The sequence below is a fragment of the Oncorhynchus keta genome, chromosome 1 (assembly GCF_023373465.1).
Source record: "Oncorhynchus keta strain PuntledgeMale-10-30-2019 chromosome 1, Oket_V2, whole genome shotgun sequence".
Lineage (NCBI taxonomy): Eukaryota > Metazoa > Chordata > Actinopteri > Salmoniformes > Salmonidae > Oncorhynchus > Oncorhynchus keta.
The window spans coordinates 32,304,638-32,331,275 of NC_068421.1; the positions used below are offsets into that span (position 1 = coordinate 32,304,638).

At 45.1% G+C, this 26,638-nt stretch overlaps 1 protein-coding gene across 1 annotated transcript in view; it reads right to left on the reverse strand.

Moving 5' to 3' along the window:
- Positions 1–21,747, reverse strand: part of frem2b (FRAS1 related extracellular matrix 2b) — a 114,508-nt gene extending 92,761 nt beyond the window's left edge. Inside the window, exons 1-4 of the mRNA XM_052521836.1 lie at positions 17,495–21,747; positions 17,019–17,268; positions 16,224–16,923; positions 13,985–14,074 (exon numbers count right to left, since the gene is read on the reverse strand). Of these exons, the coding sequence (XP_052377796.1) occupies positions 13,985–14,074; positions 16,224–16,923; positions 17,019–17,268; positions 17,495–21,570 (5,116 nt within the window). The 5' untranslated portion in view covers positions 21,571–21,747. The remainder of the gene's footprint in view (positions 1–13,984; positions 14,075–16,223; positions 16,924–17,018; positions 17,269–17,494) is intronic.
- Positions 21,748–26,638: the final 4,891 nt, after the last annotated feature.

Consider the following 26,638-nt stretch of genomic DNA (forward strand, 5'->3'; position numbering starts at 1 on the left):
CTGAGGGGTAAGCCAGACTGAAGAGGGGGGTTTGTGAATAACATTACTTTATAACCTTGAAGATGAGTCACTGATCATTACCAAAGAGGGGTTACAGACCAATTATCTGCTGATAGGGTCTGAGCTCTAACAGATTACAGAGGGGCTTAGGAAGCGAAATGAAACAGATGTATATTAAATTGCTTCAGCGTCAAGTCCTTTTCCCTCATTGTTTCTTTCTCTCTCTTTTCTTTTGTGTTATTTCCCTCCACTTGCCAATGTAACTCCTCTCCCTTTCCCTCTCTACAGCCTTAGGTGCTGCTGGGTTACTGTCAGGTAGAGAGATAAGCCCAGACACGGACTGACGGGTTCCCTTCAGACACACAGAGAGAGAGAGAGATTCCTCCTGAGACACATACCTCTATAGAGGGAGGGGTAAACCATAGCTCTGGGCAGGGATTAGCCATTTCACTTAAGTATAGCATATAGAATAGCCCTAAAGGGACAAATTATGTTGTTTGAATTTAATTTAATTTGCAAATCAGCATTCAGAGAAAGTGATGCCTCCCAGCAAGAAACGTATCTCTTCAGTAACTCAGTTTATGGAACACTGATGCATACATGTCTTGAAAATAAAAGACATGACTGTGTCCCAAATGACACCCTATTCCCTTTATAGTGCATTACTAGGACCCACATCTGATGATTCTGCTGTAAGAGCACGGCTGTAGCAGTTCTCTGGGGGTGGAGATCAAATGGAACATCCAAACAGTCAGTCAGTGTTTCCGACGTGAGTCTGTACTGCCTGCAGCCCTATGAAAGGTGTCGGGGTTCGCTGGACCCATTTACACAGAGGTGTTACAGGCAGATTGTTTTCCACACTCCCTCCATCTGGGTCACAGGGTGATGGTTCTGTCCGTCAGGGTCCGACTCCAGGACAACATCTCTGTTAAGCTGCTTGTATAAACCTGAGGTCTCCGGTCATGAAGTGACAGCTATAACAGCAAGCAAACTATCAGCAAGTCAGGAGGAAAACATGTTACATGTCCTCTCCTCACCTCTTAAAACAGACACAGTATATTACAATCTATGCAGGAGGAAGGGAAACCCATGAGTCTGGTACACAAGATTTGCTCCCTACAAGCCAGAGAAAACCATTGTATGTGGGGCCCTGGTCTAAAGTGGTGCACTATATAGGGAATCGGGTGCCATTTAGGACTCTGCATTGGTCTTCATTTAAGGCCTGTGTTGGTGCGTTTCATTCAGTCTCCATGAGCTCTGTAGGATCCCTGAGAACATGCCTCTACAAGCCTGTTATGAGAGTAGAGCAAGGCTGCAGGCTTCAGAATACACACACAAACACACAAACCAGTCCAGTCTGCGCCTTTCATCTCCTACAGTCTGCTTCTCCCTTTCGATTAATTTCCCTACTAGATCAATCGCCACATCCTGCCTACCGGTCTCCACTTGAGGAGGACAGGAGGAAAGGGGGACAACAGGAAGAAGATGAAGCTGGAACAGGCACTGAAGTTAGGACTGCATCACAAATGGCACCCTATTCCCTATTCAGTGGTGTAAAGTACTCAAATCAAATACAATGTTATTAGTCACATGCGTCGAATACAACAGGTATAGATAGACCTTAATAGTGAAATGCTTACTTACGAGCCCCAAACCAACAATGCAGTTTTAAAAAATGCAAATAGTTAAGTAATAAAGTATTTTTACTTAAGTTGTTATTTGGGGGTATCTGTACTTTACTATTTATATTTTCACAACTTTTCCTTTTACTCCACTACATTCCTACAGAACATCTGTATTTTTTACTCCATTTGATTTTTCCTGGCACCCAAAGTACATTTCAAATGTTCAGGCTGGACAACAATATGGTCCAATTCACACCTATCAATATAATGTGTTGTCATCCCTACTGCCTCTGATCTGGCGGAATCACTAAACACAAATGCTGCGTTTGTAAATTGAGTGTTGGATTGTACCCTTCTCTGTCTGTAAATTTAAGAAACAAAAAATGATGCCATCTGGTTTGCTTAATATAAGGAATACTGATGCATAAATCTCTTACTTGGTACTTTTACTCAAGTTTGACAGTTGATCACTTTTTTCACCACTGTACTTAAGTACTTTTTAAACCAGATACTTTTGGACTTTTTCTCAGGTAGTATTTTACTGGGTGACTTTCACAATTATATGACAATTGAGTACTTTTCCCCCCACTGACCCTCATGTAACGTACTACATTTGACCAGAGCCCATTGTCACGTTCGTGGCATGAATCGGACCAAGGCGCATCATGGTATGCGTACATTCTTTATTATTATAAGAATGAACACTGAACAAACTAACCAAAATAACAAAACGAACCATGAAGCTATATGAATATTACAGACAGGCAACTAAACATAGAACAAGATCTCACAAACACCAAAGGGAAATGGCTACCTAAATATGATAAACAGCTGCCTCTGATTGGGAACCATATCAGGCCACCATAAACATACAAATCACCTAGGCCTACAAAACTCTAGACATACAAAACCCCTAGACAATACAAAAACTAGCGTGACACCCATGGAGAATAGGGTGCCATTTGGGGTGGAAGCAGGGAGTTAAAGATGCCATCCTCAAAAGACTACAAAGATTCCCTTCATACCTTTTCATTATCGTGGCCTTAGGCCCATCATATTAAAATCCCTTAATGATGTAGTGCTTTGGCAAAGTGGGTGGGGTTATATCCTTCCTGTTTGGCCCTGTCCGGGGGTGTCATCGGATGGAGCCACAGTGTTTCCTGACCCCTCCTGTCTCAGCCTCCAGTATTTATGCTGCAGTAGTTTGTGTCGGGGGGCTAGGGTCAGTTTGTTATATCTGGAGTACTTCTCATGTCCTATCCGGTGTCCTGTGTGAATTTAAGTATGCCCTCTCTAATTCTCTCTTTCTCTCTCTCTCTCGGAGGACCTGAGCCCTAGGACCATGCCTCAGGACTACCTGGCATGATGACTCCTTGCTGTCCCCAGTCCACCTGGCCGTGCTGCTGCTCCAGTTTCAACTGTTCTGCCTGTGATTATTATTATTTGACCATGCTGGTCATTTAAGAACATTTGAACATCTTGACCATGTTTTGTTATAATTTCCACCCGGCACAGCCAGAAGAGCACTGGCCACCCCACATAGCCTGGTTCCTCTCTAGGTTTCTTCCTAGGTTTTGGCCTTTCTAGGGAGTTTTTCCTAGCCACCGTGCTTCTACACCTGCATTGCTTGATGTTTGGGGTTTTAGGCTGAGTTTCTGTACAGCACTTTGAGATATCAGCTGATGTACGAAGGGCTATAGAAATACATTTGATTTGATTTAGTCCAGTTAGGAACAGCTAAGTAGACCACATTATAGGACACAGATCAAGCACTGACTATTTAATATCAAAGACCTTAACGTTATCAAAGTGTTCTCAAACTAAAGTGAAGTTTGTGGACTAATATCTCTGTGGAGGGGAGGGAGGGTCAGTCAGGCTCCATTCATGGCAGTGAAGCCCAGCGGAAGAAGATGGGGCTGCCGACCAACCAACCCAGCTGTCAACGGCTTTTCAAAAAGGCCTGTCCAGCCCCACCGCAACCCAGTGTGTGTGTGTGTGAGCAGTGTGCTGCCACTGAGCCACCAAGCCCCAACGCGAGGAGCCAGGGGGCCTAAACACATTATCCTTGCGGATTTAGGGAGCCAAAGTCTTGCCGCTGTGAAGAGAGAAATGTCAGTGAGCACCAACCACACAGGACCTGGTAGAAATTGATCGTCGCCAGTTTCAGTCACGAACCGTGAAAGAGGGTGAATGTCTGGGCCCTTCACAGAGGCCCTTCACAGAAACAGCCTGAGATGGAAAAAGAGGGTTAGTTTCCCAAATGGCAGTCTATTCCCTATTTAGTACACAACGTTTTGACCTTGACATTCTATCAGTGTCTCTTTTTTGACTGTTTTAATCCAAGGACAATGCTACAGAGCTTAACTGTGCTGTCTGAATAGTACAGAACAGCCTGTGTTCTGCTAGAGCGACATCCAATGGCTGGATGACAACACACGTCATCTTCCCCAGAACAGAACAAGCCTGGACTGGGCCTTCCATCCTCTAGGGAATTTGGCCTCCCTACATGTGAACCCTAGCTGGCTCCTGTCCCTCACATCTCTCTCTGGTAGCTCTCTCGCTCTATGTGCTCACACACACACACACACATTCCGCACACATAGTCACACACACACTCCTGACGCACACGCAGACACACACTTCTGACATAGAAACACACAATACTGACACACACAAGGGTGGGATTGCCCTCCCTAATAGGGGTACTGTATTAGGCAGCTCCCAGGACCTGTCTCTCTGCTCTCCAGATAACTGGGTCAGATGAACACAGTGGTTGCGTCCCAAATGGCACCCTAATCCCTATATAGTGCTCTACTTTCATCAAGGCCCACAGGGCTCTGGTCAAAGTAGTGCACCATCTAGGGGATGCAGAAACATGCCACCCAGGTTATAACACAACAGGCCAGTCTCCCTCTCTCCATATTCACACACTCATGTCTCACTCTGCCTCTGTCCCTCGAGGCTCCCGAGTGGCACAGCGGTCTAAGGCACTGCATCTCAGTGCTAGACGCGTCACTACAGACCCTGGTTCGATTACAGGCTGTATCACAACAGACCGTGATTGGGAGTCCCATAGGGCAGCGCACAATTGGCCCAGCGTAGTCAGGGTTAGGGTTTGGCCGGGGTAGGCCGTCACTGTAAATAAGAATTTGTTCTTAACTGACTTGCCTAGTTAAATAAAATACAAAAATGATGGGCACTCTGGAAAGGGGAGGAGGACAGGAGAAGGGGGTGAGGGAAAATACAATGCAGGGAAACAAAGTTTTAATCGGATCTAACTCTCTCCAGCTGGGCATGGAGAGCCCTGTGGATGGACAGAGGACAAGAGAGTAGAAAAGAGGAGTGTTGACCTGAGGAAGAATGAAAGCGAGCGAGAACAGACAGCCATGCCCTCTGTGCCAGATCAACTCTTTCTTATTGCCAGACACTACAGGTACAGCCAGCTCTGGAAGCCATCCAGAACATTTCTCCCTGCTGAACTACTTACTATCATTCATCTGTCCTGGTCATTGATTTGTGTTTATGTTCAAGTCGAGGAGAGGATATTGTTTAGGAAACAGTGGAAGCAGAGAAGACCGAAGGGGCTGAGTGTTTCACTGTACAGAATGTAACAGTTACATGTAGAGAGGATTGAATATTTAGGAAACAGCAGAAGCAAAGAGAACAGATATTTAACTCTCAGACAGCAACTCACCTCTAATTGAGGAGCTATGCTGATCTACACATTAAATCAATTAAATTAAATTTTAAAAAATGAAAAATAATTGAGAGTGCGCTGACTCTGGTGCTAGAGGGGGTATGTAGCTGGAGGTTGAATGTTGCAGAGGGAGGTGTTTAGTCCCTGGGTCCTTAGCTCAGTGATGAGCTTTGTGGGCACTATGGTGTTGAATGCTGAGCTGTCGTCAATGAACAGCATTCTCACATAGGTGTTTTTCCAGCCTTTCAACGCACTTCATGGCTCCTGACATGAGTGCTACGGGGCAGTATTCATTTAGGCAGGTTACCTTTGCTTCCTTGTGCACAGGGACTATGGTGGTCTTCTAGAAACATGTAAGTATTACAGACTCAGTCAGGGAGGACACTTGCCAGTTGGTCCGCACATGCTTTGAGTGCACGTCTCGGTAATCCATCTGGCCCCGCAGCTTTAAGAATGTTGACGTGTTTAAAGGTCTTGCTCACATCGGCTACCGAGAGCATTATCACACAGTCATCCAGAACAGCAAGTGTTGCTTGCCTCGAAGCCGGCATAAAAGGCATTTAGCTCGTCTGGTAGGGTTTCCCTTTGTAGTTCATAATTGTTTTCAAGCCCTGCCACATCCGAAGAGCATCAGAGTCGGTGTAATAGGATTCAATCGTAATCCTGTATTGACGCTTTGCTTGTTTGATGGTTCGTCTTAGGGCATAGCATGATTTCTTATAAGCATCTGGATCAGTGTCCCGCTCCTTGAAAGCGGCAGCTCTAGCCTTTAGCACGATGAGGATGTTCCCTGTAATCCATTGCTTCTGGTTGGGATATGTACGTACGGTCACTGTGGGTACGACATCATCGATGCACTTATTGATGAAGCCGATGACTGAGGTGGTATACTCCTCAATGCCATTGGATGAATTCCGGAACATATTCCAGTCTGTGCTAGCAAAACAGTCCTGTACCGTAGCATCCGCGTCATCTGACCACTTCCGTATTGAGCGAGTCACTGGTACTTCCTGCTTTAGTTTTTGCTTGTAAGCAGGAATCAGAAGGATTAGCTAACACAACGTGCCATTGGAACACAGGATTGATGGTTGCTGATAATGGGCCTCTGTAAGCCTATGTAGACGTTCCATTAAAACTAAATCTGCCTTTTCCAGCTACAATAGTCATTTAAATCATTAACCATGTCTACACTGGATTTCTGATAACATAACGTTTATTTTAATGGACGAAAAAAAAGTGCTTTACTTTCAAAAACAAGGACATTTCTAAGTGACCCCAAACTTTTGAATGGTAGTGTATATTTAGCAGATGTTATTGCAGGTGTAGCGAAATGCTTGTGAGAGAAGAGAAGAGGAAGTGGAGGGACTGAGAATCATGTAAAGGCAGGGTGTGTAATGGAGCCACAGGTTCAGGAGCAGAGCAACTGTTACTGTGAACATCAGTCTGTAATCAACACACTGTTCCACAACACAGGATCACTAACCAAATGTTGAAAGAGAGACAGACAGATAGACAGCAGCATAGGTGGGGTGTGAGGAGGTGGAGTGTGAGGAGATGGGGTGTGAGTAGACATCTTAAAACAGAATCCTGTCTGGAACCTCGTAAAACATGTAGAATAATTCTTACTCTGAAGCCCAAAAGTGATGCCTTATGAAGTCTTATTTCCTGAGGACACATACACGCTCCATTGGTGTAAGTGTGTGTGTGTGTGTGTGTGTGTGTGTGTGTGTGTGTGTGTGTTTAATTATGGGATGAAAAACATCAGCGGAAATGCAGAGTCATCGTTCTCCTTGGCTGAGGGGAGGGGATTACACTCACACACACCTAGTATTCCCCCATCCCACACACACTCCCTGACCTCCTTCTGGAGTGTGAGTGCTTGTTCCCTATAACCACGGCATTCAACCAGCTACAGCCAAAATACCCTGAGATTACACAGCCAGAGACAGACAGAGGGTGACAGAGACAGAGAGTCAACAGAGATTAATATTGATCATACAGTACCAATGACAGCTTCCCAAATGGCTTTCCTGGTCAAAAGTAGTGTACTATGTAGGGAATAGGGTGCCATTTGGAACGTAAACAAGGTCTTGGCAGACGTTGCTACAGACATCAGCTCCTGGATGTTTCTGAGAACCTGGGGAGGAACATCAAGGTGTTTACAGTAGTGACCTGATCTTATCCAGTTTCACAAGGCAGAACTAAGTGACACCTAAAACTGGCCTGCTGGGTCTGGTGTTGCAGACAGTCAAGCGATGGTAACTGGATATGAGAGAGAGATTCCTATTTTTCTAAGGTACTCAGGATCAATGATCTAGTCTGGAATGTACTGCTCTACCCAACAGCCCTACTCTATTAGACAACTCAAAATCCTTAGTTACAAACTCACTGTAACACTGTATTCTCATAGCTCACCTTGAATACTTTTAGTTACAACTGGGATAAGATGAGCATACTTCTGATTGTGAGTTTCAGGCAGGTACTGGTTAGGAAGTGAGTGAAACATCTTCAAGACCTGTCAGCTGAGTCCCAGAGCAGCAGGTTGAGGTAGGGTGTGCTCTGAAGAGAGGGAAAATGAGTGCGAGAGAGAGAAAATGAGTGCGAGAGAGAAAATGAGTGCGAGAGAGAAAATGAGTGCGAGAGAGAAAATGAGTGCGAGAGAGAAAATGAGTGCGAGAGAGAGAGAGAGAGAAAGCACTGGGATGAAAACCAAAAGCCAGGGCAGGGTGTGTGTCTGGGACAGACGAGGACAAACAGGGAGCCAGTTCAGTTCAGCTCAGTTCCACTAACACCCTCCTGTCTGGGAAAGAGAGATGCTGCCAGGGCCTGTGTGTGCTCAGGTAAACCCACATGAATACCCCGACTGATAAAGAGGTGAAGGAGCTCCAAAACACAACAATTAACCGGCTTAAACATGACAGGTGCTCATCCCCCTCTCCTCTCCTCCTCTCTACCCCTGTCATGTCCTGGTCTAAAAACAGTTATGACAGTTTCTGTAATTAAAGCAGTTTCAAATTGCAGGGCGCTGTTTCTCTGTGTGTGTGTGTGTGTGTGCCCATTAACTTCCTTTAGAGGAGAGGAAAACAGCTGAGAAGTGTCTCCAAACACAAAAAAAAACATGAAACCACAAACAAGTGTGTAACTTCACCCTCAGTGATTATTCATTCAAAACCTTGACAAGCCTGACAAGTAGCAAGACACACACATGCCTCTGTGACTGTGACCTCTGTCATCTCTTTTAGCTCAGGATTCATCCACCGCAAAACCAAGACTAAAGACAGGCTGTGCTTCCTTTATTTCATTATACTAAAAGGAAATGGTTTCTGATGAAAAGTTCAGATGATGAATGGCCAAGCTCCTATTCTTTTCACTTTTCACTGTTCTGATTATATGTCAATCACAGCAATGAGGTGAAGGATGTGTTTGTAAACCTCTGAGGTTTGTTCTTGTCAATGGGGTTAAGAACACCAATAGATTATACACCAACAGTTTCTCTGACACACACACACACACACACACACACACACGCAGAAGTTTATCAAGGTAATAGAGGTAAAAGAGGCAATAGTGATCATATGTTATTATCTTTATGTCAAGACCAAGGTTATTACAACCTTATAATGCATTTCAGCATGGTGATATTTACATTTTAGCGATTTAGCAGTGACTTACAGTCAGTGCATTCAACTAAGTCAGGTAAAACAACAACACATATTTAGGTTCTCTACAGCCCCAATCCAGCAAAATTTCCTTTGCAGTTTGGGCAGTGTTCCTCCCCTTTCGGAATGACATCAATCACTCAGCAGGAACGGCATCTGGCAGAGACCCAAATCTAACCAGGACAAAAGTTATTAGCAGCTTTACATGGATAAACACGCACACACGACCAAAGATTGCGTTTTCAGAGAATGCGTTTTCACTGCTCCAGAGTCCAAAGGCGGCGAGCTTTACACCATTCCAGCCGACGCTTGGCATTACGCATGGTGGTCGGCATTGGAAACCCATTTTATGAACCTCCCGTCAAACAGTTATTCTGCTGAGCTTGCTTCCAGGGGCAGTTAGGATCTCGGTATGAGTGTTGCAACCGAGGACAGACGATGTTTTACGCGCATCAGCACTCGGCTGTCCTGTTCTGTGAGCGTGTGTGGCCTACCACTTTGCGGCTGAGCCGTTGTTGCTCCTAGACGTTTCCACTTCACAATAACAGCACTTACAGCAGCTCTCGCCGGGCAGAAATTTGTACCAGCATACCTGCGCATGCATCTGACAGGAACTCCCAGTACATTCTATATCACACAACTCGTCAGTAGTCAGCTCATCTCTGCCAGTTAAAATATGTAGTCAACTCCCAGCGTAAAGTGGTGTCATTTATCAAGTTAATGCATTAATGGAACTGGAGATTTCAACTTGACACAATGAATAGCCCTGTGGCTTCATGCCAACATTGATAAAACTAATATCAGTCTTGTAATACAGCATTATGGAAAGCTTGGAATTTCACAAACATTCTACCACAGTGGGGAGGAAGGAATCCACGCGAAGCAAATGAGAGCACTCGTGCCTTGTAATGAGTGCTGTGTGTGAGTGGGTTGCGGCAGCTGCATGCTTTATGTAGAGGTTTATGTTAGCTGTGAAAGCCGTACACACACACACACACACACACACACACACACACACACACACACACACACAAACAGGGGAGGCAGCCTCCAGCACTGCTCAGATCATTACTAAAACAACTCATGAAAGATAAGCAGCAAGAGAACAATTACTGACTGCATTTGACATTCACCTACTCCTTGTGAAGTGCCTGTCTGACTGCCAAATGACTGATGAAACAAGCTCAGCTAATGAATGAGTCTGAAAGACAGAGAGCCGACAGAGAAACTCCTGCAGTGTTTTGAGGGAATAGAGAAGCACCTTCATGGTTTATAAGAGGAGATAGAGAAAGAAAGAGATTGAGAGAGAGAGAGAGAGAGAGAGAGAGGCAAAATGGGAGGGAGAAAAATAGAGAGAGATAGTGAGGGAGGAAGAAAGAGGATAGGGTAGAGAGACAGAGAGAGGGGACCGAGCGAGAGGGAAAGGTAGGGGAGATTGAGAAGAAGAAGAAGAGAGAAGCAGATCCATTACAAATAATCCAACTGAGAGGGTAATACAGGTATTGACTGAACTTGACTCCACAGCGACAGGAAGGACTCTGAATCGGCTTGAGCATCACCAGCATGATAAAAACCCATTAAACCTTCTCTATGACAAAGCCTCAAAAGAATTGCAATTTACAGGGAATTTGGGTGCCATTTGAAACACCAAGCAGGTTTTATCATAGAAAAGATTGAATGGCTCACACCAGTTAACATCCCCATTAGCTCCTCATTCAGCTACACACAGACTTGCAGATTGCTGAAATAACCTATTACATCACTGAACCCCCTGCTGTAATAACCTGTGTATTACATCACTGAACCCCCTGCTGTAATAACCTGTGTATTACCTCACTGAACCCCCTGCTGTAATAACCTGTGTATTACCTCGCTGAACCCCCTGCTGTAATAACCTGTGTATTACCTCGCTGAACCCCCTGCTGTAATAACCTGTGTATTACCTCGCTGAACCCCCTGCTGTAATAACCTGTGTATTACCTCGCTGAACCCCCTGCTGTAATAACCTGTGTATTACCTCGCTGAACCCCTGCTGTAATAACCTGTGTATTACCTCGCTGAACCCCCTGCTGTAATAACCTGTGTATTACCTCGCTGAACCCCCTGCTGTAATAACCTGTGTATTACCTCGCTGAACCCCCTGCTGTAATAACCTGTGTATTACCTAGCTGAACCCCCTGCTGTAATAACCTGTGTATTACCTCGCTGAACCCCCTGCTGTAATAACCTGTGTATTACCTCGCTGAACCCCCTGCTGTAATAGCCTGTGTATTACCTCGCTGAACCCCCTGCTGTAATAGCCTGTGTATTACCTCGCTGAACCCCCTGCTGTAATAGCCTGTGTATTACCTCGCTGAACCCCCTGCTGTAATAGCCTGTGTATTACCTCGCTGAACCCCCTGCTGTATTAGCCTGTGTATTACCTCGCTGAACCCCCTGCTGTAATAACCTGTGTATTACCTCGCTGAACCCCCTGCTGTAATAGCCTGTGTATTACCTCGCTGAACCCCCTGCTGTAATAGCCTGTGTATTACCTCGCTGAACCCCCTGCTGTAATAGCCTGTGTATTACCTCGCTGAACCCCCTGCTGTAATAGCCTGTGTATTACCTCGCTGAACCCCCTGCTGTAATAGCCTGTGTATTACCTCGCTGAACCCCCTGCTGTAATAGCCTGTGTATTACCTCGCTGAACCCCCTGCTGTAATAGCCTGTGTATTACCTCGCTGAACCCCCTGCTGTAATAGCCTGTGTATTACCTCGCTGAACCCCCTGCTGTAATAGCCTGTGTATTACCTCGCTGAACCCCCTGCTGTAATAGCCTGTGTATTACCTCGCTGAACCCCCTGCTGTAATAGCCTGTGTATTACCTCGCTGAACCCCCTGCTGTAATAGCCTGTGCATTACCTCGCTGAACCCCCTGCTGTAATAGCCTGTGCATTACCTCGCTGAACCCCCTGCTGTAATAGCCTGTGCATTACCTCGCTGAACCCCCTGCTGTAATAGCCTGTGCATTACCTCGCTGAACCCCTGCTGTAATAGCCTGTGCATTACCTCGCTGAACCCCCTGCTGTAATAGCCTGTGCATTACCTCACTGAACCCCCTGCTGTAATAGCCTGTGCATTACCTCGCTGAACCCCCTGCTGTAATAGCCTGTGCATTACCTCGCTGAACCCCCTGCTGTAATAGCCTGTGCATTACCTCGCTGAACCCCCTGCTGTAATAGCCTGTGCATTACCTCGCTGAACCCCCTGCTGTAATAGCCTGTGCATTACCTCGCTGAACCCCCTGCTGTAATAGCCTGTGCATTACCTCCCTGAACCCCCTGCTGTAATAACCTGTGTATTACCTCACTGAGCCCCCTGCTGTAATAACCTGTGTATTACTTCACTGAACCCCCTGCTGTAATAACCTGTGTATTACCTCGCTGAACCCCCTGCTGTAATAACCTGTGTATTACCTCACTGAACCCCCTGCTGTAATAACCTGTGTATTACCTCACTGAACACCCAGATTACTCCCAGGTCGAGAGTAAGGGTGGGTCGGGCTGGGGGTGGGGGGGGGTGTACAGGAGGTGTTTAGAGGGTCAGAGAGGTGCCTGTGGGAAAAGAGGCCCTTGTCGGAGGACCCCTTTGTATTCCGTCAGACCGTCACGGCCGTGGAAGAGCAGAAGAAAGGACACACTGTCAGCCACTCTACTTAAACTAATCACGAAGCACCAGCCGCATCCACCACCATTCACACGCCTCGCACTGCAATTGCATCCTGAACGGGACCCTAATCTCTGTATAGTGCACTACTTTTCACCAGGGTCCATATGGCTTTAATCAAAAGTAGTGCCCTATATAGGGAATAGGGTGCCATTTGGGACGTAGAGACTGCCTCATCGCAGGCAGAGCTCAAAGTGAGAGTATTTTTCTGCTCGTGGCCCATTCCATACATGGAGAAACTGAATTGGCCAATCATGTTGGGGTGTCTGTTGGAGGCCGTGGGTAGGCTGGTGAAATAGGATGGTGTAAAGCAGACTTCACAGAGCATCTCTTTGTCTAGCCGACAGACAGACATGCGGGCAGGCAGGCAAACAGACAGGCAGCGAGACCTGACAAGCAGCCAGACTGGCTTATTGACTGACTATCTTTCCTGAATGATTGAGTGAGTGATTGGCTGGCTGACTGACTCGATGAGGGAATGACTGGTTGGAACACCATTCACAAGAAGAATGATCGAAATTCTAATTCCGTCCGCTGCCAGCTGTTTAGTTGTTAGTCTGTTTTCAGCAGCTCTTCCCAAACTTCAATACTATGATTTTTCCAAAACATGACTTACAGTATTTGCCCTGAAGACAGTCAACTAGGTTACGTACCAAATGGCACCCTATTCCATCACTTAAGGGCCCTGTTCAAAAGTAGTGCACTACATAGGGAATAGGGTGCCATTTGAGACGCAACACGAGTTTCCTCTGTGAATCCATTAATGTTACTTGTATTACATTGCTGAGAGATGTTCAACAGGGGACTTCTGAATTGGACTTGTGCTATATACTGATCCAACATACAATTCCTGCCTGCTTCCACATCCCCCTTAGACAAACCTCACCGTACTGTTGGACTACATGCTAAACGTGATAAGATCATGCCCCAACAAGCTGCTGGAGCAGCTGAAGATTCCTTCCTTCCTGTCGACACGTTTTAAACAGATTTCCATCAGTGTCCTCTCTCTGGCATCACTCGAGCAGAACTTCAAGGGGGGCATCAACATTGTTTTGTATACTGCTGTTGTTTAAAGGGATTACCTGCTGCTAAACTCTATATCACTGTGATGTCTAAAGCCCCATTCACATCAATGCACTCATCCACTGCATCTTAGATTTTCTCCTTCACTGAAAAGATTAGGAAAATCCTGCATCCACAATGTTGGTTCACAAAACACCTCTCAACTATTAAAATTGTTTGATGTGGTATTATTTGATGTAAACCATCAGTAAAACATTTCTAGAATGACTTACCATTGTCCTCAATGGAGAAATAGAAGATGTCACTCGTAGCATTGCCACCATCTCTTAGTATGTAGCAAATCTTCATGTCATCAATTTCAGCTGAAAAATAAAATGATATTGATGTAACTTACTCTCCTACTCGTCTTGAAACATATCGGCCTTACATGTATAATTCATGCCATTTCCATGCCTTGCATGTTTCCTAATAGACACTAAGAAAATAGACTGAAAAAAATGTATGACGCTGATATGGTAGGCAGGGTATAATACAATAGATTACTACAACATTTGATATGCATATCTGTGATGAACAGTTGTAAGGCATTTCTCTATTACAGCTTTCTGATGTTGCTTAAAACTATTTCCACATGTCATATTACAGAACTACTACAACCTATTTATACTCTGTTTGACAACTTATTTGGATGAAGCCTCACCAGTAAAAGAAGAAGAAAACAAAAGAAGAAGGTGTTATTGAGATGCAGGAGAGGAGAGCTGATTTAACTCTGTTTAGTGTCTAGCTATACATTAGCCTGCTAAAGGATGAGAGCATAAAGAAGAATTAGACTGCAGGAGAGGAGAGCTGATTTAACTCTGTTTAGTGTCTAGCTATACATTAGCCTGCTAAAGGATGGGAGCATAAAGAAGAATTAGACTGCAGGAGAGGAGAGCTGATTTAACTCTGTTTAGTGTCTAGCTATACATTAGCCTGGTAAAGGATGGGAGCATAAAGAAGAATTAGACTGCAGGAGAGGAGAGCTGATTTAACTCTGTTTAGTGTCTAGCTATACATTAGCCTGGTAAAGGATGGGAGCATAAAGAAGAATTAGACTGCAGGAGAGGAGAGCTGATTTAACTCTGTTTAGTGTCTAGCTATATATTAGCCTGGTAAAGGACAGGGAGCATAAAGAAGAATTAGACTGCAGGAGATACACTACATCACGCCTGTCTGCCGCATCTGCTAACAACGCTATGCTGGAGTGGGTTCTTAAGACTGATATTATCTAGGAGGAGGGTTGGTTCTGGAGTGGATTCTTGATAGGACGGGAGACTGATATCAGGGAGGAGGGTTGGTTCTGGAGTGGCTTCTTGATAGGCCGGGAGACTGATATCAGGGAGGAGGGAGTGAGGTGTAATGCTGCCCCTACTATCTTCTATATTTGATGTCAAAACATTTCCGTTCAAAGCGGCCGGCTCATAAAAATGGAAAGCCAGTTTTGGGACACTGCCACCGGCTATGACGGGTTAGCTAACGTTATTTACTGTCTGTTTAGCAGCGATGGATCTGCCTGAAATATTTAACAGGACTGGGGAAGGAGAAAGCAGTGGCAAGAGAATGGGGGTCAGTAAATAAAGGAGAGAATGCATCCCACCCAAATGGCAGCCTTTTTCCTATAGTGTTTAGTGCACAACTTTTTACCAGAGCCCATAGAAATGCACTATATAGGGAATAAGGTGCCATTTGGGATGCAGCCATATAGAGATCGATTGGGGCCTTGTTCATACATTCCTTACTGACTGTTACTGTTCGCTAACCCCACCTATTCATTTGTACTGTAGACTGGGCTGTATGTATGTAGTTGTTCTACACTGTAGCTATTTCTGTGGCTTAAACAAATGTTGGCCTGCTTTTACTGTGAGTGAAGCTAACACATCTCTCTCTCTCACACACACCCTCTCTCCGCCTACCTCTCTCTCTCCCCCACTCTCTCTCTACTCTACTCTACTACTCTCTCTCTCTACTCTCAGAGTATTCATGTCCTCACTCTCAATTCTTCATGTCTGTGGCACCCTGCCTTCATGTAAGGTAAAATCTGTTGGTATTTACTCAAGAGCTCGAATACTCTGTAGAAGTTTACTAAATGATGTCTGGGATAGGAGAAACCCCTACCCTGTGAAACCCTATATTTCTGTCTGTCTGAGGAACTTGTGGAACTCCATTCATGGACTCTCTAGAAATACAAAAGATTTCGCTATCAAGTTAAGCCTGTTTCACAACAAATGATTTCTGAACACCTCGCTGCAGTTGCGGCCAATAGCCATTCTACTTACATAGTACCATTATAAAAGGTAAGCGCTATAGTAAGTTCCTAAGCCATTATAAGAGCAACAGCGCTACAGCTCTAAGTGAAAATTGCTCAACAGCTTAAGAAGAATGAAAAAAATAAACTTTGGACAAAAAGTTGTATTGTAAAAGACTAAAGTATAGTAGAGTATAACTTTCTATTTAAAGTAACGGCCGTCTTACCTTGAGTGAATGTGGTGACGGTAGCGTTGCCTGCACCCAAGTTGATGAGGTATCCATGCTCTGGTCCCACGGTGATCTTAAAGGTGACAGACAGCTGAAGACTATCCCTGTCCTCGGCCTTAAGAGTCTTAGAGGTAATGAGGAACCCCAGGTGACCCGTCTCTAACACCCTCAGGGTGGGCCCTCCTTTATTCACCACGATCTGGGGCACCCCGTTATCCACCGACAGGACCGTGATCTTCATCATCTGGGGGCGCCGCGTCTCGAACACGGTGTCTGGGAACACATAGAAGTCGGTGTGCGTCCCGTCAGTCACGGTAAAGGAGAAGGAATCCTTGGAGGACTCAGTACCGTCGTGTTTGTAGCTGATGAGGTTCTCGTTCAGGTCCTGTTTGGTGAAGGAGGTGACGGGGCGGGTGTTGTTGAAGAGGAGACGACCGTGGACAGGGACCTGGGTGACCGTGAACTTCAGGAGGCGGTCAGCTGTGTCGCGGTCCTCTGCGGTCAGCTCGAAGGGCGTGATGAGTTTGTTCTCTCCCTCGTTAACCACCAAGCTGTGAACCGTTAGAACCGGTTTCTTATTGTCCACATCGGTGATGGAGACACGGAAAGTGCGGAACACAGGGTTGTAACCGTCGGTGACCTCGAACTCAAAGCTGTCCATCTTGACCTCATCATCGGCCGTGTGGATGTAGTACACCTTTATTATCATTTAAAAAACACAAGCCATTTTAAAATGTTTACAGAAAAACAAATAATCAAATCACGAGTATTAAAACAATTACATCGAAGTACCTTGCTCCCAGCTAGCTGGAGCTGGGTAAAGGAGGAGATGGGCATGCCAGGGCCATCAGTACACTCCAGATGGCCTCTCTGTGGGGCTCTGGTGATGGTGAAAACCAGGTTTTCGTCGGGACTGTTGAGGTCACTGGTGCTGAGCAGGTCTGTGGTCAACGTTACTCTACCGCCTTCTTTCAGAGAGACCCCCTTACTGACCACGTCAGGGAACACCATGTCGATGCCGCCCACCGTCACGTAGAAGTACCTGTCAATTGACAGAAAGAATATAACAAATAAACAAAACAAACAATTGCAAGAAAATCCGTTAGGAGACACCCTGACACAAGAATCACCATTGTACAATAAGCATAGTGCTATATCCACAATTACAGATTTCTTTCAATTCATTTTTCATTTCTTTCAAGTCGTTTATTCTATTGTTGTAGTGTATTGTTTTTATTTTAGAAAACACATTTGTATAAATGAAGTACCTGTCGATCAGAGGGTTGATGCCGTCCGTCACGTCAAACTTGATAAGGTCCCGGATTCCTTCCTGCCCGTTGTGGATATAGACGATGAGAGCCTGGTCCACCTGGTACTGGGTGAAGTTCATCCCCACTGTGATGTTCTCTAACGTCCCGTAAGGGGTTCTCCTCTGTAACAACCCCTGGCCCGGCCCGTAGCGAACAACGTACGTCAGAGTACTATCCTCAGAGTCCAGGTCGGTGGCTTTTAAAACATTGTTATCGATCACTTTAACGTCTCCTATCTCTAGCTCCAGACCGTCGTTGATGGCCATCCTGGGTGTCTCGTCATCTACAGGGATGATCATAACAATGATGGTCTTCTCCACGGTATATTTACCGTCCGTCAGGATTAAGTCAAAGCTGTCCTCGTTGGTCTCAGAGTCGTCGTGTTCGTACACTATACTGGAGGCTTCCCTGATCTGGTCCAGGGTGAAGTTGGTGACTGTGACGGTGTCAGTGGTCAGCTGGTTGAGGATGAAGCCGTGCTTGGGTGGTTTGGTGATGATGAATGTGAGTTCGGCCGAGGGGATGTCCGCGTCGGCTCCGTTCAGGATGGGCGTATCGATAACAATATTCATCCCTTCCATAACGACAAACTCCCTCATATAGATCTCCGGCTTCTCATCGTTGGACGGGATGATAGCGATGGGGAAGAAATGTCTCTCGGAGAAGTTGATGCCATCTGAGCATCTGAACGTGAACCTGTCCTCGACCGGCTCCACTCCCTTATGGATGCTTTGGACATAGTAGATGTGGTTCTGTCTGATGTCCTTGATGGTGAATGCACTGATCGCAGTCCCAGACCTGGACTTCTCTGAGCCTGGGGCAGGGGAGATGTTCTCCACGTAGCCTGACGTGGTCTGTACGATGATGGTACAAAGCAGGTCATCATTAGGAGTGTCAATATCATCAGCACTAATGTGAAGAATCTCAATCACATTCTTCTCTCCCTCTACAACAGTGAACTGTGGGCCTACGAACACCTCTGGAGCCTGGCTGTCCATGGGGAGGATGGTGATCTGTACCCTAACCCCAGTGACCCTGTTGCCCCCTACCGTCCACTCATCAGACATGTCGGTCAGCGTCAGGTTAAAGTAGTCGTATTTAGTGGTGAGGCCGATCTCTCCACTGGTGTGGGTGTACACCACCAGTCCGTTGATGATGTCAGCCTGGGTGAAGCTCCCTGATTGAACCCCGTTCACCAGGATCTCACCAAGAACCGGTGGGTCCTCCAGGATAAAGGTCAAACGGAGGTCGTCCGTGTCCTCATCCTGCCCCTGGATGACGTTAGTCGTGATCTCCGTAGCTCCGTTCTCCAGGACGTCGATGTAGGAGCCAATGGTTCCGGCCGGGAGGGTGATGGTCGGGGTCTCGTCATCGATGGGCTTCACAGTAACCCTGATGGTGATGGTCACAACATGGACGCCGTCACTGACATCCAGCTGAAAGAAATCGCTGGTGGACTCGTCTCCATTGTGGATGTAGGAGATCCTGTCATTAGCAATGTCCAACAGGTTGAACTGGTCCCCTTTGGTCAAGTCGGTGAAGGTGTACTGGACCGTGCCGTGCTGAGGGGGCTGAGTGACTGTGAAGGAAATCTGGCTCCTGTCCGTGTCTAAGTCTACAGTATCCAGCTCAGCTATGGTGATTATGTGCGTTCCCCGCTCGAATATAGTGAAGCCAGTGTTGGTTATCTGAGGTGGCTTGTTGTCGACAGGCTGCAGGAATATAGAGAACGTTCCGGTGACAGTGTTCCCTGACGCATCCTCCACCGTGTACTGGACCTGCAGAACGTGGGCTGTGATCCCCAGCTCCAGGTCAGGTGGGTTGTATGATATCTTATGGTGGTTGACCTGAGCCTGAGTAAACTCAGTCACTACAGTGTCTGGACTCTCGGTTAACACAATAGACCCCAGTACCACAGGGCTGTTCTCATCTGTGTCTGTCGGGGGCTGGGTGACGGTGTACTTCAGATCCCTGTCCTCTGAGTCCAGGTCAGTGTAGCGGAGAAACTTCTTCCGGAAGTAGGTGAGCTGGTACTCGTGTACGGTCATCTGGAGGGTGGTACCAGGATACAACTCAGGGGATATGTCATCCACTGGCAGAATCTTGATGATGAACGAGCTCTGTTCTGATTGGTTAGGGGGGTCGTTATCATCCTGGACCCGGAAAACAAACTGGTCCATGACTGTGTCAGTGCTGTGAGGCCCAGTGTGTCTGTAGAACAGTTTCCCATCTGTGATATCCTGCTGCAACCAATCTGTAACCTCTTTCTCATACAGCTCATCCTCAGCATTAAACCTCCAGGTGGATGGGTCAGCTGGGGCCTCTGACTGCCTCAGCAGCACCTCCCCTATAGGCGAGAACGGGGCTTCTATGGTGAACCTGATAGTGGAGTCTTCAGAGTCGATGTCTGCAGCGCTCAGTGTGAGTGGTGAAATGAGCATAATCTGGTTCTTGAAGAGGATTAACCCAGTATTAGCGTTGATAATGGGCGGCTCGTCGTCCGTGGGAACGATCGTTAGGGGAAACAGGAATTCCACCTCGTGCTTCCCGTCCGTCATCCGGAAGATGATGTTGTCGCTGTACGTGTCGCTGCCGTCGTGCTGGTATATGACCATGCCCCCGTCCAGATCAGCCGGGGTGAAGAACTTCCTGAGTGACCCGAGCACCGTCAGCTGGCCATGCCGCAGCCCGTCGACCACCGTGATCCTGACATCATCCAGGTTGTCCTCGTCACTGACCCCTAGGTTATGAGAACTGGACAGTGGTCTGGACTGACCCTCATAGAGAAGCTGACCAGTATTCCTGGTGACTACTGGAGCAAGCGTGTTCATAGGCTTCACTACAATCATGAAGGCGAATGGGTCAGACACAGCCCCATCAGTGTCCACCACCTCAAACTCTATCTGGAAGATACGTTCTGTCTCAGAGTCCACAGATGGAGGCTTGTAGGCTATCTTTAGTTCTTTGAGGTCTCCCTGGTAGAAAGAGGTGATGGGCAGGTTCCGGTCATCTGTGCTGACAATGTACCCCTCCTCGAAGGAGAGGGGGGTGGTGATGTTGAAGATAAGGTCGTCAGGGTTAGACTCAATGTCCTCGGCAGCCAGCATGTCGGGGGTGATGGCTGTCATCACAAACTGATCCACCTCCATCATCATCATGGCCACGAAGCTGGGTTTAGGAGCCGTGTTCTCCTCTCCATCCTTTATACGCACCATCATCTGGAAAAACTCCTGCTTCAGTAAATTACCCTCTTTATCTTGTAATTCCACAATCATTGGGAAATAATCTCTATTGGGTGATTTGTGTGCAGAAGTGTGCTGATAGCAGATATTCATTTTAATAAATTCATCACAATCCACCATTTCTCCAAGTTTTCCCTCGTCCACAAGTTTTCCATACCTGGGTAATGCACTGCCACTGGAGAGAGACGTTATTTTACACTGATGCTCACTTCTATCATAGGTGAACTCCAGAATCTTCCTGTCAATGGGGTTACTAGTGCCAAGCAGTTTGTCAACAGTCAGAGGCATGTTTCTGGTTAACACTTCCAACTGTGTGAAAATCACCTCCACTTCCATCATAAACGGGATGATTATGGTGTCGGTATGAGTGTCATATCTGAGCTGTAGCCTCACCCTATCCCGCGGGGGGCTCCTGGACCCGAAGTGAGAATACTTTACGTCATTGGGTCCAAACTCACAGGGAAACTTTTTGGGGGAGAGCTGCCCGGGCCTCTGGGAGAGCGGGTCGTTATCCAGAACCGTCATACTACATCTGTCTCCCGGCTGTACTTGGATTACCAGATCATTGATAGGATCAATGAACACTGCTCTCCCGAAAGGCACGCGTATTCCATTGTTGGCCACCAATATAGCATCCTCTGATAGTTCCGATCTCAACGCGTATGATAATCCATAACTGTCGAAAACCTGCGCGGCGGAGTCACCTGTCACAATCACCGCGATCAAAGCAGAGAGCAGAAAAACAGCGCCAGTCCCTTGGCGTTTCCACCGCGGGGAAATAATCCAAGCCATTTGGAGAGAGAAACCACTGCAAAGACACGTTGAATTGTGCACATAAATCCCCCCAAAAAACTTAGAGCAATGCAGCTAAAGTTATGAGAGTATAAAATGAGTGTTGATAAATATCTCACACGCATCCGTGATGAGGTGTACCATGCTCTCTCTCTCCGCAGCTCTCTTCTATTCAGGTTAAACTTCATACACTTAGAGTCCCCGAGTGAGAGATACGCCCTCTTGTCTGCCGATTGGAGGATATTTATGGTGGAATGAGTTTATTGATTGGATGAGAAAGATGTCAATCAAAATCCGAAAACGATAGTGCATGGGTTGGATTTGAAGAAGCAGGTTGAATAAAGTGCGAAATTCTACCGAAAAATAAATGGAGTGATGTGTGCAGTCAGGTGACCACTTTACCTTAAATTGGCAATCTGCAGTTCAAACAATACAAAGCAGTCAGGCACCCCTGCCACTGATATGGTAAATAGCTGCTTGATGGGGCTTGGAGAAATGTAGCCACTCAAATTCATATACAGAGCTATGGATGTAAGGACAGACCATCCATGAGATCAAAATTATAGTTTTAACCATATTTTGAGGCTACAGTGTTTGCTTACAAGTACATTGTTTACAAAGGAGTAAAACAAGTTTATATATGAACACAATTGAACTAAGCTCATGAGGCATGTATAATTTCAATTCTTCAAGAATCAATGGGCATATATCATTCATTTTAAAGTCCACAATTGGATGTAGCAATCACAGATTGCTCCTTTAATTGCTTTCTTTTGTAATTAGTTGACAGTAGAACATCAATGTCTAAAACAGATTAGGCTTAATTTGCCCTTTTCAACAGCAATGGAAACATTGTGGGTAAATCAGTCATTATTGCCTGAAAATAATAATAATAAGCCTATCTATATCCAGTGGTGGAAAAAGTACCCAATTGTCATACTAGCGTAAAAGTAAAGATACCTTCATAGAAAATGACTCAAGTAAAAGTGAAAGTCACCCAGTAAAGTACTATTTGAGTAAAAGTCTAAACGTATTTGGTTTTAAATGTACATGTAATTGCTAAAATATACTGAGAAGTATAAATAATTTACAATTACTTATATTAAGCAAACCAGATGGCATCATTTATTTTGTATTTTGTTTTACAGATAGCCAGTTGCACACTCCAACATCATTCAGAAACTAAGGATGTGTGTTTAGTCCACCAGATCAGAGGCAGTAGGGATGACCAGGGATGTTCCCTTGATAAGTGCATGAATTGCACCATTTTCCTGTTCTGCTAAGCATTCAAAATGTAACAATTATATGGACTAAAAAGTACATTATTTTCTTTAGGAATGTAGTGAAGTAAAAGTCAAATATATAAATAGTAAAGTAAAGTACAGATACCCCCAAAAGCTACTTAAGTAGTACTTTAAAGTATTTTTGCACTGTCTAAAACAGGTCTATACAGTATATCAATTAATAGGGTATAACTACATTACATTATAACAAATCTCCTTCAACATTTAATGAAGATATTTGAACAAAACATTTGCATTAAGTAGTTGACACACTATACCCAAAAATAGAGGATTCAATGTGTATGAAAATCAATAGAGGGTAGAGTTTAAGGCAACTTGTTCAAACTCCCTCTTGTGGTGTAATGGAATGTATCGTTTTGGGGTCACTCTGGTCAAGGTCAGAGCAATATACTGAACAAAAACATAAATGCAGTGTAACGTGTTGGTCCCATGTTTCATGAAATTAAAGATGAAATGTTCCATACGCACAAAATGCTTATTTCTCTAAATTCTCACTAACAGGGATGTAAACATTTTTCCTTTGAACAGATAATCCATCCACTTGACAGTTGTGACATATAAAGAAGCTGATGAAAAAGCATGATCATTTCACAGGTGCACCTTGTGCTGGGGGACAATAAAAGGCCACTCTAATATGTGCAGTTTTGGCACACAACACAATGCCGCAGAAGTCTCAAGTTTTGAGGGAGCGTGCAATTGGCATTCTGTCTGCAGGAATGTCTGTCTGTTCATAAGTCTCCTCAAATGTAGTTTTAGAGAATTTGTCAGTACATCCAACTGGCCTCACAATGTGTAGCCACGCCAGCCCAGGACCTCCACATCCGGCTTCTTCCCCTGCGGGACCATCTGAGACCAGCCACCCGGACTACTGATGAAACTGTGGGTTTGCACAACCAAATAAGTTCTGCACAAACTGTCAGAAAGTCTCAGAGAAACTCATCTGCATGCTAGTCATCTTGACCTGACTGCAGTTCAGCATCGTAACCGACTTCAGTGGGAAAATGCTCACCTCCGATGGCCACTAACATGCTGGAGAAGTGTGCTCTTGTAACAGCTGTTGGTGGAAGAAGGTGAGGACTAAAGCGCAGCGTGGTACGTGTTCATGTTATTTATTAAACTGAACACTAAATACAACAAGTAACTAAAGCACAACTGCAACAGCTCCGTCAGGTACGAAACAAAATATAACTACCCCCACCACACAGGTGGGAAAAGGCTCCCTAAGTATGGTTCTCAATCAGAGACAACGATAGACAGCTGCCTCTGATTGAGAATCACACCGGCCAAACAACACAGAAATCCAAAACATAGAAAATGAACATAGAATGCCCACCCTAGTCACACCCTGGCCAAACCAAAACAGAGAATAAAAACCTCTCTATGGCCAGGGCATGACAGCTCTTCACGGATTAATTCTGGTTTCAACTGTACCTGGCCGGCGGTACGGTGTTTTAACTAAAGTAGTTCACAAAACAAAACAAAAACTATCATATCTAAATCGGAAATGTCATAGACTGCAAATTGCAAGAACACATCACTCTGGAGCCAGATGTTAACAGAATGTGTAGTTTAGCCTATAAACACAACCATTTTTAAGTGAGAAATAGGCAGGTCTGATGCCGAAAAATAAAATAGAATTCTTGCCTACGTCACCCATATTTTATTTTCGCAATAAGAGTAGTGTGTAGTTCCAGTTGTTAGCTACATGGCAGAAAAAAATATGAACTACTGAAAACACTGCATAGATTTGAATTGAGTTAAAACTATCACCAAGCTACTGCAAAATGTATTTAAATTGCTAGTTGAACTACATGTAGTTCACTTCTCCCCGACAATGCTAACTAGACCTACTGTATAAAGATATTGCACAGATGAATTCATAATACTAACTATTCCTAATACCAATACACATACAGTGGCAAGAAAAAGTATGTGAACCCTTTGGAATGACCTTGATTGGTCTTAAAATGTTATCTGATCTTCATCTCAAGTCACAACAACAGACAAACAGTCTGTTTAAACTAATTACACACAAATAACTATACGTTTTCATGTCTTTATTGAATACACCGTGTAAACATTCACAGTGCAGGGTGGGAAAAGTATTTTCTGTACTTCTGTTGTTGATTTACTTCTGTGTTTGGGTCGTTGTCCTGTTGCATCACTCAACTTCTGTTGAGCTTCAATTGGCAGACAGCCTTACATTTGCCTGTAAAATGGCTTGATAAACTTGGGAATTTGTTTTTCCGTCGATGATAGCAAGCTGTCCAGGTCCTGAGGCAGGACCGAAGCCCCAAACCATGATTCTCCCTTCACCATCATTTACAGTTGGGATAAGTTTTTGATGTTGGTGTGCTGTGCCTTTTTTTCTCCACACATAGTGTTGTGTGTTCCTTGCAAACAACTCAATTGTAGTTTCATCTGTCCACAGAATATTTTGCCAGTAGCGCTGTGGAAAATCCAGGTGGACTTTTGCAAACTTTAGACGTGCCAACAATGTTTTTGGGCAGCAGTGGTTTCTTCTGTGGTGTCGTCCCATGAACATCATTCTTGTTTAGTGACTCGTCAACAGACATGTGAACATGTTCCAGAGATTTCTGTAAGTCTTTAGCTGACACTCTAGGATTCTTCTTAACCTCATTGAGCATTCTTCGCTGTGCTCTTGCAGTCATCTTTCCAGGACGACCACTCCTAGGGAGAGTAGCAACAGTGCTGAACTTTCTCAACGTATAGACAATTTGTCTGACTGTGGACTGATGAACATCAAGGCTTTTAGAGATACTTTTGTAACCCTTTTCACCTTCATGTAAGTCAACCATTCTTAATCTTAGTTCTTCTGAGATCTCTTTTGTTCGAGGCATGGTTCACATCAGGCAATGCTTGTGAATAGCAAACTCAAATTGTGTGAGTGCTCTAACCAACATCTCCAATCTCGTCTCATTGATTTGACTCCAGGTTAGTCGATTCTTGACTCCAATGAGCTTTTGGAGAAGTCATTAGCCTAGGGGTTCACATACTTTTTCCAACCTACACTCTGAAGGTTTAAATTATGTATTCAATATAGTATATAATAATTTGTGTGTTATTAGTTTAAGCACACTGTGTTTGTCTATTTTTGTGACTTAGATGAAGATCAGATTCATTTTATGACCAATTTATGCACATGCTTTTTCTTGCCACTACATATTCCTCATTCTACATTTTCCACATACTAAGCTAACATTATGACCCAATGAGTCTAGCCCAGGACAAATATCCAAAATATATTATGTGGGATGTGTGTCATTGACTGACATGTCATGCATAGCATTGCATAGCTATGTATTGAGCCAACAGCACGTCTTAGCGGAGTAGGCAGCTAGCTGCTTATAATGAATGTGAGAGAGTGCATGGACAACAGGCTGGTGTCTACATCATCATAAAGGGAAGTATTGAGTATTCTAGTCTGCTCGCACATAGTTGATTAATGTCTCTATGAATGCGTCCCCAAATTGCACCCTATCCCTACTGTACATAGGGCACTACTTTTAACCAGAGTCCTATGTCTTAGTTGTGGTTGATTTACTCTGTCCTGCAGAGTTTAGCAGTGCTAAGAGCCATGCAGTGACTTCCTCAATCTGTGTCCCTCTTCCCTCCCTCCATCCGTCACGCTCATCACCCAGGTCTTCTAGCTGTCAGATGTTTCCTTAACAGAGCATTCCTGCTCCACAGCTGTCAGGCACAGTCAGGGTGCCTCTACCTCTCTCCACACCACAGGAGGTTGG